This window comes from Notamacropus eugenii, chromosome 7, assembly GCF_028372415.1.
Source record: "Notamacropus eugenii isolate mMacEug1 chromosome 7, mMacEug1.pri_v2, whole genome shotgun sequence".
In the NCBI taxonomy this organism is placed as follows: domain Eukaryota; kingdom Metazoa; phylum Chordata; class Mammalia; order Diprotodontia; family Macropodidae; genus Notamacropus; species Notamacropus eugenii.
In genome coordinates this window covers 100,884,672-100,901,359 of record NC_092878.1, presented here as the reverse complement: position 1 = coordinate 100,901,359, position 16,688 = coordinate 100,884,672, and the positions used below count along the sequence as shown (strand labels likewise).

General features: G+C 38.5%; 1 protein-coding gene across 8 annotated transcripts in view; it reads right to left on the bottom strand.

The window, feature by feature from the left end:
• The window catches only part of TENM3 (teneurin transmembrane protein 3), a 3,393,579-nt gene that overhangs the window by 242,638 nt on the left and 3,134,253 nt on the right, over positions 1–16,688 (bottom strand). For all 8 annotated transcript variants that reach the window (XM_072622672.1, XM_072622671.1, XM_072622669.1 and 5 more), the window contains one exon: positions 3,596–3,833. In XM_072622672.1, the coding sequence (XP_072478773.1) occupies positions 3,596–3,833 (238 nt within the window). The remainder of the gene's footprint in view (positions 1–3,595; positions 3,834–16,688) is intronic.

The window sequence follows — 16,688 nt, the reverse complement described above, 5'->3', positions numbered from 1 at the left end:
GAAGAGTTCCTAGACTCTGGGTGTGGCAGATTGCATAAAAATGGAGAGGAGATTACGTGCAAAACTAAAGGTAATGTATAAATAATGTCAATATACTATTATTATAGTCCTGTACTCTATTCAGGACTAGAGAAAGTCACAAGAACCACCAAATTTTATCCTTCTCTAATGTGAGCCTATATCCTTTCACTGGAGACACAACTCTCCTTGCCAAGAACACGGTTAGTTAAATATTCAATTCTCTTATGTTGTACCCAATACATAAAATTAAACATGGTTCTGATGACTTAACTTGACATATTTCATAAATATTTGTCAAAACAATTATTGTCATCTACAATGCAATTATACATATTCAATTTGATGACAACTGGAAAATTACTTTTTTCCTAATAAAATTGTGCCAAGTGACAATAGTGAATCAGTGTTGATTAGTTGTTCAGTGACTGCTAATTAATTATCATAGGTAAATTTAGCTCTGTCTTAATAACCTTGAGGGAAAAAAAGCTTCCCCCAGACCAACCAACTTGAATGCAATGAATCTGTACACATCAATCTTCATCTGGAAAAAAGTGGGATCTAGTGTCTGATTTGCCCTCTTCAAACCAAATGCAATAAAAAAGAAAGTTCAACTACTTGAAGCTGACGTCATGGATTATAGGACAAGTGGTTTCTTGCTCTTTTGGGGAAAAGCTTTTGATACCTTGTTCTTAAGTCTCAAGAAAGAGCTCAATAAAAAAAAAGATTTTGACCTTTGGAAACTAGTAAGAGTCTCCTGCTGGCTGATCCTCAGGGTACAATTGGTTTAGATGCTCTGTCTCTTTGGCACAAACCACTGTGAGACAGCATTTTCCATCTCGTGTTACACTCTCTGGAGCTAATTTGAATGCTCAAGTTAACCTTCAACGGTTCCTGGTGCTGGGATCAGCATTTTGTGACAAATATTATCAAATGAGAAAGTGGTCCAGAGGGTCCAGAATACTGTTGTTATGTCCTCCTTGACTATTCCCCACCCTTCCACAATCATCTAGAAGATTTGGGAAAGGGAAGAAAAAATCATGAAGAGGGTTTGGGGAAATATGCACAGCATCACAGTAGGGAAACCACCACCTTTCTCCTAAACTAAAATGATGGATTTGTTCTCAGAAGACTTGAATTTGAATCCCAGCTCTTGTACTAATTGGCTAAATGGCCTTGGCCAACTCAATTTATCTCCCAGTTCCTTTTCCTATAAAATGAGGGAGTGAGCCAGAGAAAACCCGATACTTAAGATCTCTGAGAGAAATGATTACTAAATAACAAATTACTGGGGAGATGCTTAACCTTTCCCAAAAATTTACTCCACCTAGACTATATTATCTAGGTGGACTTGCTGCCGTATCCAATTAGAAAACCTTACAAAGAATTTAAACTAAGGTGAATTCCAGTCCACTGTGTTCCACTAAAGGCAGTTTTGGGGAGGGGCGTTGGTCCTTTGTCTGGATTGCCCGAGGCTGGGGGTGATTTGGAAGTAACTGACATAACCACATTCATATCTCCTGCTCCTCATAAGAATAGGTCCCCCTCTCACTATAATATTCACTCTTCTCATTAATTGTTAACCAATCAAAGTCCATTGCCACCCCTCAGGAACTCCCCCTTTTCCAAGGGTATACAAGGGGTGAGTAGGTTCCACAAGGGGTCTTTGGCATTCAAGTGTGTCACTGACCCCTTTAATGAATTATTGCTAGCATAATTATTAAAATGATTAAATACCCAGAAACTGAGTCTCCTGAACTTTTTAATATGTCACATCTCTCTTGACTTTAAATCATTTGCCATAAGAAGATCAGTGACAATAGATAAAAAGGTGGGCTACCACTCTTACCAAGGTCTTTTTCATGAAAGACATTTTAAAGGACTTGATCGTTGGCGGTTTAGGGGAAGTCAGAGAAGGTAGATACAAGAATCTAACCCTTTTGTTTTACACATAAGGACACTGAGGTTGATAAGGGATAATGGAGGGAAGCAGCTCCTCCCACTAGGTCATTAAATTAAAAGGAAACTATATAAATTATTTTATTTTTAAAATATAAATTATAGGTTAGGCTTTTTTTCCCTTTAACATTAGACTATGCCATCATGGATATAGAAAACTGAGTAAAAAAACCCTCCCTCTTCCAACTGTAGCCAAGTCCCTACTCTGTCACTAGTAACCTTAGAGATTTTCTGGGGAGGAGGTGGGACTGAGAGGTTAAGTGAATTGTCCAGGGTCAAACAGCCTGTTCATGTTAGAGATGGGACCAGAAAAAGGTCTAGCTTTCTTTTTGGACGATCACAAGCCTCTTGCGGATATATCACACAAACAATCTCTGTTAAATTGCCCATCTTCCCACGGAGTGTACCACCTATTGCTCATCAAATTTTTTTAAGAAAGTCACTAACAAACTAGAGTATGCTGAAGGAATAGCCAGGACTGTAAAATATCTGGAAACAATGCCACAAGGGAAATGATTGAAGGAATTGAGGATGTTTTACATGGAAGATGGGTAATTGAGGGAATAGGCCAAAGCTGTCCAAGCATTTGAATACTTGTTATATAGAAAAGAAGTGGAATCATTCTGTGTTTCTCTGGGGCATAGAATTAGATTGAGTGAGTGGAATTTATAGGGAGATATATTTTAGTGTTTTTTTAAATAATGTTGTCTATAAATAATATATATGTACATATTATATATTATTCTAACAATTATTCTAGAGACATGTAATTATATGTGATATATATTATACGATAATAATAAAACATAACTCATGTATAGAGTACTTTGAGGTTTACCGAATACTTTATGACAAACTGATGACAAAGGGGGTGCAGTTGAGATTATCACCACTATTCAGATGAGGAAACAGGCTCAGAGGGTTGGGGCTGCTTGGCCCAAGTCAAAAAAACACTTCTAAACAAAGTCAGGACTGCCTCAGTCCTCCTGACTCCAAGCTCACTGTTCTTTCTGTGGTACCATCAATGAAAAAGGATACCTCATGAAACAAATTGTTCCTTGTCACTGAGGTTAAACCAACAGGAGGAACGGCTACTGGTCAGTGACTAAAAAGAAGGGATCACAGAACTAGTTGACCTCGAAATTCTTTTCCAAGTGTAAGAATCTATCATTTGATGACTTACCTGGAAGAATAGTGGTAGAAAAAAAAGGAGACAGGACATAAAGAAAAGAACAGAGGAGAAAGAATATTGAATCCAAGAAATAGCCTTTCTTATATTCCCTGTAACCTTTGGGTGTTTGGTTAGAATTTGTGGAAGAGAAAATGATACAGATTTCTACTTTCTCCCGCAGGCTAAGAAGGGTCTCCTTAGCCTTCAAGGGTAAAGATAATCAAATACACATGGCCTATCTTTTTATTATGACTACTTGAACTTTTAAAGAGCAGGAGAGACAAAATACAGCTTGGATGATTGAAGTACACTTGAACTCTGGGAGAAAAGTTTAGATTAGTTTATTTTTCAACCCTCGATGCAAAAAGTGGTAAGTGAAATCCTAGGATGTGCTATAGCTTTGGCTCAGTTGTCAAAAGACTGAGAAAACTCCTATGCAGTAGTTACCTGCTTTCCAGTGGTACATTACTGCCAAGGACCCAGCTGTCCTGCAGCTGGACGGACTCGGGTGTGGTTTGCAGCTCGGCGGGCAAAGCAGCCGGCGGGGCCGGACTCTGGTTCCTCCTATTGGTCAGAGAGTTTCTATTGAGAGAAGTGATGGATGGATGATGCTGTGCAGAATGCTGTTTGTGCGAAGGTGGCAGAGGCTGCAGAGTGGACTGTCCTTGATTATTGGCAGGTTGCTCTAAAAAACAAAAAAAAAATGAGAAACCATTATGTATTTCTACATATAACACATGTACAAATAAACACACTACTGATTTCTTGGGGGATAGCTAAACAGTTGAGTTAGAAATAAAAACTGAACATAATTCCATGGTCTAATATATTTGCATATTATTCTATTAGCGAGTGTTCAGTGACATTCTCTAAGAGCGAGTTTACCCTTGATACACAAAGTTCTAATTAATATACAACAGATGGCAAAATTGCTTTTGGTTTTAATTTGTTTCAGGTTTTTTTTTTCATCTGGTTTTATTAACACCTACAGAAAACAGCATCTGACAGCTCCCCTAATGTGCCTTTAGATCTCAGCTTTTTTTAACAAACCAACCCTGAAATTAAATGGGTAATTTTGGTAGAACACAAAGGTTTTCGAAATGCATATAATCCTTATAATTATTTAATGGAGTTTTTTTAAGCTTTATTTAACTGCAATAAATTATTACAAGCTAGTTGCTTAACAGCAGTAGATGACTCTAGTTTAGTGCATTTCAAATAAGGCAGATCTGCACTATGATCTACTAATAGATGCTAAGTATTCTTTACCAGAAGGTCACTCTGGGAAGCAGATGTTGCTTCATGGATATTTAACAGACTGAATCACATCTGATTACAACGTCAGAAGACTCATATACTTAATGGCCGTTACATCCATTAGAACACACACAGAACAGATTTTCCAATTTCACACTATGCAGTATCTCTACATTTTGAAGTAAGTAATAGGTGACCAGAGATGGTCCCCCATGACAGCAGTGGAAATGGGATGTTACTAAACCACAACTGACCATAAAGAATCTGACCGTTTAAAAATATATATTAATGTGATGACTAGGTTTCAACAACCAATCAACTTTTTGGGGCCGTAGTAAGTTGTGAGTAAAAAGCATTATGTTTTCATAGATTAATGGGACATGTGAGACTGACTTTTCAATGGCATTATCTGTTTGTGCAGACATGACAAAATTCCCCCCAAATTACATTTTAATTTTTTGAATGTTTTTTCTCAATTAATTGTAAAGATAACTTTCAACATTCTTCTTTAAAAATTTTGAGTTCCAAATTTTCTCCCTCCCTCCCTCACAGCCTCCGTCTCTGAGACGCTAAGTTCAAAATTACATTTAAGCAAACCAAACATTACATGAGCTAGAAAAATGGCTATAACTTGGTACTAAACTTATTATGCTTCTACCCACAGAAATATGTCAATCTTAGACTAACTACACTTCAAAGTGCAAAATAATTTTAAAGCAATACATTAAGCCATGATATTAATATAAATGCAGGTATTAAAAAAGAGGAAAAGATGCAAGAACTATCCTTCACCCTCATTGTGAACACCAGCGGTGATTATTAAGCTAGATAATGCAATCTAACAGGGTAATTCTCTCTTTGCTGGAAATGAATCTGTGATATGTAATGGCTTGAATACATACTATCAAACCTCTTAATACTCTTTGCAGGGTTCAACAATGAAGAAAAAAAACCCTCCTCCTCTATTATATTACAACCAGTAATTACTGAATGTTTCTAATGGTCCCTAATAATCCATATCATAGTAATTTAACAACTAATAATTTCGTACTCTCGAACAAAGGGACAGAGGCAATGCCCGGAGATAAGAAGACAGAGCTATTTTCTTATATAACCTCTGGCCCGGAGGTCTCCTCTTCTAGGATTTTTAGAAAACCATCTTGCTTCACTGCTTTGGGATTCAAGCAAAATTATAAATGTTGAAATCTCAATTACATAGAAATAATAAGCCTCTGAGGGAAAAGCAGGGTTAAAACTGCTCATATAATTCTAATGGGGTTAAAAAAAAGGAAACCAACAATTTTAAATTCATGAAAAGATTTAACATTCAGGTGTCGTAGGCCTAATCAGCTTTGTCTTTCCCAGCACCAGTGGGTGTCACTGCATATGATTACAATTGCTAGAGAAGGCTTTAAGGCACATTTCAACAAGCTGGTTATAGGATCATTTAACAAGGTACAGCTAGAAAAGCCTTCTTTTTTTTTAAGTATACTTAAAATTTTTTTCCGATGTAGATCATAAGGCAATTTATCAGATGGTGCAGAACTAAATACACCCACTACATGAAGTAATATAAAAGGTAACAAAAAAGCAACTTTCACATTTTGGTAATCAATCAAAATCAAGCACCTACCACGCACAAGGTCCTACTGTGTACACAATACTATTCTAGGTAGTACAAAGGAGATTGGAGAATAAGCTATGATCCCGGTCCATGAGGTTTTCCTTGTCATTACGGAGAGAAAGTAACACATGAAATTAACAATACAAAATGAGATAGAAGCACATGGTATAATCCCCAGAAGAAAGTCAACTCCTTAAGGATAGGGCGTAGTTTTTTCTTTTGGTTTTTTGTATTGAAGTCCTTAGCATAATGTCTTACAATTTTCATTGTTATTGTTCAAAAGTTTTTCAATCATTTTTGACTCTGTGACCATTTGAGGTTTTTTTGGCAAAGACACTGGAGTGGTTTACCATTTCCCTCTCTGCTTATTTTACAGATAAGGAAACTGGTGCAAACAGGGTTAAGTGACTTGCCCAGAGTCAGTCACAAGGCTAGGAAGTGTCTGAGGCCAGATATGAACTCAGGAAGAAGAGTTCTGATTCTAGACATGTGTCTTATCCACTATGCCATCTAGCTGCTCTACACATGTTAGGTGCTTATTAAAAGTTAGATGTATTATTGCTGGATGGGAGATAAGGATCAGGAAGAGAGGAAGTGGTCCAGGAAGTCTTTAAGAACCAGGTAAAACTTAAATTGGCTGTTGAAAGAAGGGCAGGATTTAGATAAGCAAAGACTGCAGAGGGTATGCCAAGTCCATGGGAAGGTGTATGAAGGGTAGAGGAAATATCTGTGTAAACTGGAAGCTCAAATGATCATGTGATGAGACTTGGCTTGTTCAGAGCTGAAGTTTCATTTGGGGGAATAATAAGAAACATAGTTCAATATATAGGAGAGATAGAATTGAAAGGGTAGATGATAGAAGGCCTTGAAAATAAGAAAGAGCAGTTTAGGCAGTATTTTAGGACATAGAGAGCTAGAGAAGGTTTTTAATGAGGATGAATATGTGTGTGTGTGTGTGTGTGTGTGTGTGTATGTGTCTATATTTACATATAAACACACATAGAGTATAAGAGAGACTATGTTCAGGCCAAGAAGGAATCTTTTATAGCAATTGAGCCTGGGGGAGATGAGGAGATAGGAATTCAAAGAAAGGGATGTGTACTGGAGACATTTCTAAGAGAAAAGTTAACAGAACTCAGAAACATCCTATGTATTGATGCGATAAGGGAAAAGGATGTGTCAAGATAACAGTAAGCTTCCTAGTCAGGGTGCCTGGGTGCCCAGGGAGAATATCAGTGCTGTTACCCAAAAGAAGGAAGTCAGAAAAATAAAATTTTTTTAAACATTTCATTGTTATTAACCCTATTTAACTATCATAGATGATGTGATATCTGTGTTTGAATTCAAAGGGGTTTCATTGGATGCAAGCTTCTATGAAGTCCAGGAGTACCTCCTCTAGACTCCAAATCCCAAGCTCTTTCCATGACATAATAATTATTTTCATATATTTGCAAGGTTGTTCAATGTAAAATTTAGATATGGAGGGGCGCTCTGAAGCCATCTGGTCCAACCCTCTCAGTTTGCAGATAAAGAAATGGAGATCCAGGGATAATAGACTCCACCAAGATCACACAGGTAGTAAGCACTGGAGGTGGAATTTGAACCCAGGTTTTTTGACTTGGCAGTCAATGCTCTCCTCCACACTATGTTGCTTAAATGATTTTGAAAAACCAAAATAATGGGTTGAAAACAAACAAACTTGTCTTTAAGCTTCTGAATTGATTGTCTTATCCTTCCCACTTATCCCCCTGAAATTTCCCAGGGCAAAACATTTCTCCCAACACCATAAGACTTGTTTTCTCCCATTAGACTGTAAGCTCAATTAAGCTCACACTTATTTCCACAGTGCTGGCCCCTTCCTTGCTCCATCCCTCTCTTCCCTCTCTCTTTCCATCTGTTAACTTTCTGTGGCTTCCTGTTGCAGTACTTCATGTACTGGAGCAAAGATGGTGAGCGTCTTGAGCAATAGGTTCCTTTTGCATTTGGGTGCACAATGAATGAATTAATCTAAATAGGATATATGGGTACTGTGAATCCAGAAGGGGACTCTGAGGTCAAAGATTAGAATTCCAAGAGTTGTTGATGTTGTGGCTGGGATTGGTGGTTGTTCATTTGCGTCCGACTCTTTATGACTCTATGAACCATACTTTCCATGAGTTTTTTTTTGGGCAAATATACTAGAGTGATTTGTCATTTCTTTCCTCAGTGGATTAAGGTAAACAGGTTAAGTGACTTGCTCAGCATTATGGAGCTAGTAAGTATCTAGTCAGATTTGATCTGAGATCTTCCGGACTCCAGGTCCAATGCTCTATACACCAAGCCACCTAGCTGCCTCCTGCAAAATGGAGGAAAGAGGATAAATATAAAATCTGTGCAGATAAACTGGGATCCTTGCTTAGAGATCCAGATGGATAGAAAGGGCACAAAAAGAAGCAGAATCAGAATATACTGGCAGAGACTCTTTATCAAGATTCAAACCAGGTACACAACAGCATCTGAAGTGAGGACTGATGTCCCAGGCTCTGGGTCAAGTAGGCAGGTCCATATAATGGTTGAACTAAAGTATGAATAAAAGTCCTGGGGTAGGAACTATCTACCTAGTTCCCATGAGTGTGTGCTGACAAGTTCTATTATGTCCATACTGTCCCACAAAGCCAGGCATATATATCCCTATAAGGTTTTAGGACTAGGGCCTCCACCATTAGCGGACAGATCAGAAAACAGAATGGTTCCTAAAGACAAAAGTACATCTAGCCTAAATTAGAATATTCTAGAGTTCTTTACAGAGACATGGCAGCCACATGGGTCAGCAGTTACTTAGGACTTCTTGTTAATCCTTCCAGAAAGGGCTTCAGAGTCCATCTGGTCCTAGTATTTTATAGATAATAAAACCAAAGCAAAGAGAGGTTCAATGATTTACTCAAATTTATACACATAGCATAAGTCAGAGACAAAATTTGAACGCACATTCTCTAATAACAAATTTGGCCTCCCCCCATTAGACCATTCTACTTTCAATATCATTTATCATTTTCCCCATTCTTTTGAAATTTTCCCTTCCCTGTGGTATTCTGAAAATGGATGTCTGAAGCCTTTGAAAATGATATTATATCTACAAATCACAGAACATCATGGCTTCAATAGAAAGACATATGGTAGGTATAAGTAGGCTATTGCCGGTAATGACTTGTAGAAGAAAAATGTCATAAAAAATGATCAACCTGTGCATGTAGAACTATAAAAGGTTATATAGTAAGAGTAAGAGATTATGTATGGTCAGGTAGAGTAGTGCACTGTTATCTACAAAATATTAAAAGATCCAGGGAAAGATCTCAAGTATATGGGATAGATACTCCATGGAAAATTTATGGAAGAGCGTGGAAAAGAATTAAACAGGATGATAAAACACAAGCAAAGGGAATCAGTACAAAATACTGAAGTATACTCTTTGTACTCCTGGCTTGTATAACCATATATAGTTAGGCTTAGTTCTAACTCTTACCAGTAGCAATCCCACAATGAGGGCTCTCATGTAAGTTGGAGGGTTTGAGGTAGGATTATACTGCTACTGTGGATGACAATTGTGAAGGTAAGATTCTCACCCCCCCCCCCATATCATTAGTGGGTAGAATCTTGCTAAAGTGGTACGCTAATAACACCTTGCAGCATTTTCCATCAGAATGGGTATGACATTCTCTTGAAAAACTGGTAGGGACCATGGAGAGCAACAAATTTTAAGGGGAAAGGAATAAGGAGACCAGAGGGACTGATCTGGACCATTTTCCAAGAAAGGAAGACAGATGGGTACAGAGTGGGTACAGTGTCAGGTCCAGGTGCTAAATATTCAGGAGTGGGGATAGTGAGCTGAGGAAACTACACGAGCCATTTATACCTGAACTAAAGTTATTTTAGGATAAAGTTCTTGTGCTTTGAAATGGTATGAGTCTACATTCTTTGTTTGTTTAATTTTTTATCTTACTACCCTGAAGTGTTAGTAGAATGAATCCCTTTCTGAAACCCAACCTCTGTTTCTGATTCAGTTAAAAAAACCAAAGATGGTACCCACATTTTAGTAAGGAGAATGTGGTGGGAACACTGATATGTCTTCTGCAATAATAGATTCCAGGCTAAGATAACAGAAGCTGTACAGATGATACAATGGAGGAACTGAGCTGTTCAGTGATTGGCAAGGGTCAAAGAGCACGGAAGTCTTTGAGGTGGGATTTGGACTTATTTTGCCCAGAAACTGGTCACCATGCCACTTTGTGAACACTTTCAAATCATGCTGCCTGCTGTCTGGTCATCTTCCTTAATTCCCTCCTTACTGATCTCAGACTTGGTCCTTGGGCCCTGGGCTGTGACTGATGTCTTACTTATAACCACAGGCTACTGTGCCACTTCTTGGTCACCAAGTCACATAACTTGACTGTACTCACCATAACCATGGACTCTACCTTTAGGATTTTGGGTTCTCATGTCTTATATTGCCTGAATCATGCTACCATGACAATTCCTGGCATTCCCTTCTCCTTTCTCTCTTTTAACTCCCCTTTCTGTTTTCCCTCTTTAGAATGAAAGTTCCCTTAGAAAAGGAATTGTCATGTTTGTTTTATCTGTCTCCAACACTCAGTATAATATTTGGCACAAAATAAGTGTTCAAAAACACTTATTCACTCACTCATTCTTGACTGTTAATTCCAAAGCTGCACCAGATCTTGTCAGTCCCCACTTTTAGGCTATATGAATTCTTGGAGACATCTCAAAGCAGACTACTGAAAAGTGAAATTCTGGTTTGTGAAATTCATACATATACATGTCTGGTTCCCCCATATTCTTATTAGCTATTAGCTGGAACTATTGATGGACTGAGTAAAAAACGTGAGACATGAGCTATCCAAATTTATCAGGTAGCATGTCTGCAAAAGGGCTCCTCAGCTGAGAAATACAAGCAGTGCAATAAGCCTGGTATACCTGAAATTCAAAAGGCATGTGCTAAGATTTTCACAATATCCTAGTGGCGAAAACAGAGATAGAGGCTGGATAACAATGGATTTAGGTGGGTTTTCAGAATTAGAAAACCAGACGCAAAAATGTCTGGAATGAAGACAATGGAAGAAGTTAGAAATGGACTGTTGCTGGCTCCATTGTGTTCTAAATTTTTATTCATAAATTGTATGAATAAAAGATGGTAGGTTTATCAAATTTGTAGATGCCACAAAGCTGAGAAATATGGTTAATTGGCCAGATGGATTAATTTTTTTTTAAATTGAAGGGGTGAAAATGATTGACTTAGTCCATTAAAACGAAATTTAATGGGGATAGAAATAAAGTCTTACACTTGGATTTAAAATCAAATGTAAAAATTTTGGAAGATGGTAAACTCCCTATGAACTGGAAGTAAATGGCAGAAAAAATTTTAATCGGAAATATGATGTCCAGAAAGGAGGTGAGTCTTTTTATGTTCTGCCATGACTAGATGAGATCTTCAATAGTAAGTTCAGGTTTGGTGCAGAAACCATAGGATTGTTGATTTAGGACTAGAATAGACCTTCAAAATTGCCTACTGATTTTACTGAGGAAAAAACTGAGATCCAGAATGGTGAAATGACTTGCTCAGAGGTCGTAAATACCAGAGGAAGGATTTGAACTCAGGTCCGCAAGACTTCAAATTTCATACTCTTTTCATTGTGCCATAGGGACACAATAGACATCTTCATATATCTGTTCAGTTATACCATGAATGATCAATTTTGGTTGACTGCTGAGAGCAGAAATAAGTGTAGAGCACAAAACAAGAGAAAGAAAAAAGAGAGAAAATGAGAGACCAAAAGGAAAAGGGAGAAAGACGAAAAGAGAAAGAGCTGTCACAGCACAGAACGAACTGCTTTGAGAGGGAGTGAGCTCTTCTGTTCTAAGTCTTCCAGCAGAGGAAGGAGGATCACTGTTCTTTTTCCTTCCAACTCCAAAATGATATGATTCTATTGGCACCAGGTAAATAGCCAAATGCTAAGCTTTGAGAAGTCTTTCATTGTAAGATGCCTTTTCTCTTGTTCTTGCCTATTGATTGCAACTAGGATACAGATTTCTAAAGGAAACGATCATAATACTATCTTGTACATCTCTTTGTACCCCATAATACCCAGCGCATAGCAGTCACAAATAATGGTGATATTTATATAGTGATCAGACTGGGAGGGATACTCTCAGGGCCACCTCCTCTGGGCAGGACTCAGGGCTAACTCATCCCTTAGTTTAGAGACTCTTAGAATTTAACTATTAAAAAGTAGGCAGAAAAATGTAACACATGGAGACATGGAGTCTGCAGCACTTCTGATTAAAGGAAAAGAGAGCTCAGTATGTTAGCAATGTCACTGGGTTGGGAGGTGGAAGAACTTTTTTTTTTTTTAAGAGGACCTGGAATCAAATCCTGCCTCTGATACTTAAAACCCATGGGCTGTTGCTCAGTAATTTTTAAGTAGTGTCTGACTGTCTGTGACTCCATTTGGAGTTTTCTTGCCAGAGATACTGGCATGGTTTGCCAGTTCATTTTACAGAGGAGAAAACCAGAGTAAATAGGGTTAAGTGATTTGTCCAGAGTGACACACCTATTAAGTGTTTGAGGCTGGATTTGAACTCAGGAAGATGAATCTTCTCGAATTCAGGTGCAGTTCTCTGTCTATTGTGGCACCCAGCTGCCCCGTAACCCATGTGACCTTGGACAAATGATTTAACTCTCTTGTCCTTTCTTTCCTCTTTAGTATAATGTAGAGATTGTACTAGCTGGCCTCTTTTTCTTCCACTTCTAACACTTAGAGGTCACAAGCTTACCAAAATCATAAATAAGTCTATATTTTGGTAAAAATGCATGCCCTAAATAAGGGGCAATGAAAATTGTGTTTGTCTTATGTTTTTCTCCCTACCAGCCCTTTTGGACCAAACTCACTTTCAATTCTATCCCCCATCTCCCTGAAAGTACCCTTCACTGCAGTCATGACCCAGAGACCAGGCTTTAATTTTGTTCTCACTGGTCATGAAACCGTTTATGAATCTAGCAGTTGTCTGCATGTATGTGGTGAGAGGAAGAGGAATTAAACGCTAAGAGGTCAGATAAAACAGACTGTGTAACAGGTTGCTCAGCTAAGATCCTTACTCTATACCAATGATCTCTTCAATCCATGGCTGTTTCTCATTTTTAACCCATTTATTGTAATCTGCTAACATAAGATCATGATTTGGGTCGTATTCCTGATTGCTGGCCCAAGAAAGTATCATAAGGACCCACCTCCCAGGGATGTGAAGATAAAACAAGATTATTTGTAAAGCACTTTGCAAACCTTAAAATGCTATATAAACATTATTATTATTTTTACTATTAGCCACAAAACCATAGGCTTAACAGGGTAGACAGTACACACACAAAAGTAGCATCAAAGTAACTGTTCTCAATCTAATTATCCAGGCAGAGAAAAAAGTGCTCCCGGGAAGGCAAATGACTGCTGTTCAAGTCCTTTTAATGGCTTCAGTGCCATTTTCTGACTTGGGAACTGATCATCTATTTTTATCTTTTCTGATGTAGCATTTCTGGCCAACATCTGTTTTTATGTATCACTCAAGAGAAAGAAAAGAAGACATGTAGGCCAAAGAGTTATAAACAGGCTTCTTGGTTTTTCTTACTGTACTAAGAAGCACCTCCTCTTGGGGTAGAAAATAGCTGGTCTTACTTTGAATGTTATGAGAAAAGGGAACTGAATAATTGTGTTTGAAGTAGGTACCCCCTAACAAGCTAATGCTATCAAACAAACAGGAAGCTGAGTGAGAAGGAAGTTTTTGCTCTAACAATTAAGACACCCAGGAGCATCAGTGATGACAGAAGCCTTAGCAAAATAAACCTGCCTCTCCTCCTTTCTGAGGGGGACAAGAGCTGCCAACTCTGTGGGGCACGAGGATGAGTCAGGTCATGCTATTTTTCCTGATCTACCCTAACCTCACAATCATGATGGGGGTAGGAGGGAAGGTGGGGGTGGAGTTCTGTCTCAGGTCTGTTTCTAGAACAAAACCTGGGATGTGTGTTTGTCCTCATTTAGATGTTACTGTGTGTTCTACACTGCTGTATGTAAATTCAGCCCTTGCTCACTTCCTTTATACAGCCTTAAGCTTGTGTCCTTCTGGGAGAGAAGCCAAGGAAATGGGCTTTCCAGTAGCACAGGTAGGAAAGAAAATGATTCCTGCTGGGAAAAAGAAGTATGTGTGTGTGTGTGTGTGTGTGTGTGTGTGTGTGTGTGTGTGTGAGACAGAGAGAGAGAGAGAGACAGACAGACAGACAGACAGAGAGAGATGAGGGGGGACAGAGACAGACAGACAGATAGACAGAGACAGAGACAGAGGTGAGAAGAAGGGGCAGTGAAGATGAAGAGGACAAAGCTGAGGCAATGTCCCTGGTCTAAACTCTAGATGGTGCCATGCCTGGTTACTCCAGATGATTCCTAGGGTTCAATGACTTGTTCTTTCTCCAAACAGGGTCAAAATGGAAAAGAGAGTTTATGTTTTGCACAGATAGAGCAGGAGTGTTCCTTACAAAAAAAATACCTCCTCTTAAATGGCAAAGGGAGATCAAAATGAGAGAACACTGAAAACCATCATTTCCCAAGGTGAAAATTGTTTCATTCATACAGATTTAAATGGAAAAGTCATTGTTAGTTCTAGGTAGAGTTTTGCTATTTTTTTAATTCCAAGAAACATAAATTTAGAGCTGGAAGAGACCCAGTCAATTCAAGGACAACACCCTTATGTTATAGATGTGAAAATGGAGGAACAGAGAGGTAAAGCAACCTGCCCAGGATGACATAACCAGCAAGGGTCTGAAGCAAGACTTGACCTCAGGGTTTCACGGTTCCAAGTGCTAGCACTCTACTTACTCTCATGCCTAGAAGACTATTTAAAAAACTTCTGGAGTAGTGGAGAGACAGCAAGCCCTGGAAACAAGAAAACCTGGGTTCAGTTTCCATCTCTGACGTATACTGGCCATGTTAATCTCTTATTGCTCTGAGAAACTGTCTAAGACCATGAGCTACAAAGCAGGTGGTGCCCTACCTTGGTAAATGTGGTTTTCTCACCCAGGACTTTCCCATACCAGTGAAATTCTACCCCTTATTTACTTACCTGTGCATATTTTGCTTTCCTCAAATGTCACATGAAATTTTAATGGCGGGTACAATTTCCCTGTCCTTTTTGTTTTATTAAACCACACTGGTGTTTAATAAATACTTGCTAAATTGATGTGAATTTCAACAAAGGTTAAAAAAAATTTAAGAATCAAATAATGTGTCTAACACAAGAAGATGCCTGGTTCAGTCTAGGAAGTCAGAATGCTACAGGGAAAGCAGAAATCACTTCTGAGACTCCCTTGGACCAATGTCACTGGGGAGAAGAATTGGTTATTGTCACCTGTCTTTCCATCCAGTGAGAGACAGGAACAGGGAAAGGTCAGAACCATTTCTTTCCTCACCTTATTCTCCACCCTCTATATCCTCACCTAGCCCTTTCCACTGAGCCTGCCTCATTTTTCACCCTTCTCCCCTATTCCTTATTAATTGCCTTTACCTTAGACCAACCTTGTTTTCTTTCTGAACTCAGACTTCCCTTATGGGAAATAAACAAAACACCTAAAACCTTTTTTTTGTGTATTGTCATCAGATACCACGCCCTGGTCTGCCTCATTTTTTTCCCTTTTTGTTCACCTTAGACCTTTGTTTGTGCTATGCAGTACAATCTAAGCAAGATTCTAGCCTCCCAGAGAGCAAGTGCTAAGATGTGTTTTGTTTTAATTTTGATAATGAGCAGCCTGATCCTTGGACTTGACTTTTATTTCTTTTTTTAATTAAATTTTATTTTTTTCAATTAACAAGCATTTATTTTCTCTCCCTCCCAGTCAACTCACCCTCCTCCCACACTGAGAAAGAAAAAAAGAAAGAAAACCTCTGTAACAAATATGTAGAGTCAAGTACAACAAGCACTCATGTCTGCTATGCTCAAAAATGTTTGTCACATTCTGCATCCTGAGTCCATCCGCTCTCAGTGAGCTGCTATTTCTAATCTTACTATTAACTTAAGTGTTACATTCAGGGAGTCTCTATGCCTGGACTTCTCTATTTTCTAAATAGGGTCATTCTTGCCTCTACCTGTTTTTCAAGGAAATTGCTAAGATAAATGAAATAAAATGTAAAAAAATGCTTGGAGCTCCCCAAAAGTGCTATAAAATTCTAGGTTTTATTATTATCCTGAAAGCGACTCATTTTGTTGACCTGAAAAAGGCAGGCAGGTATATATCATATGTAGAAATGTCTCATTTACACAGCTCATTAATCTTCATCTCCCTATTCAGGAAAGTGTGTGGCAAGTATTTTCCTCACTGTACAAATGGGGAAATTTGAGTTGAGGTAACATGTCCAAGGTTATGCTGCAAGTTCAGGGTAGATCGAATTACACAGCAATGATTTCAGGATGTTCCATGTATTTCCCGCCCTTCCTTTCCTCCTCCTCATCACCCACCCTCCCCACACACATTAGCCTTCTCCCAGAGTGGGACACTGGCAACAGAACCAGCCCATAACGATACAGTTAAAATGGGAAAAGGAAAACCCTTCCTCATCTTTCACATCA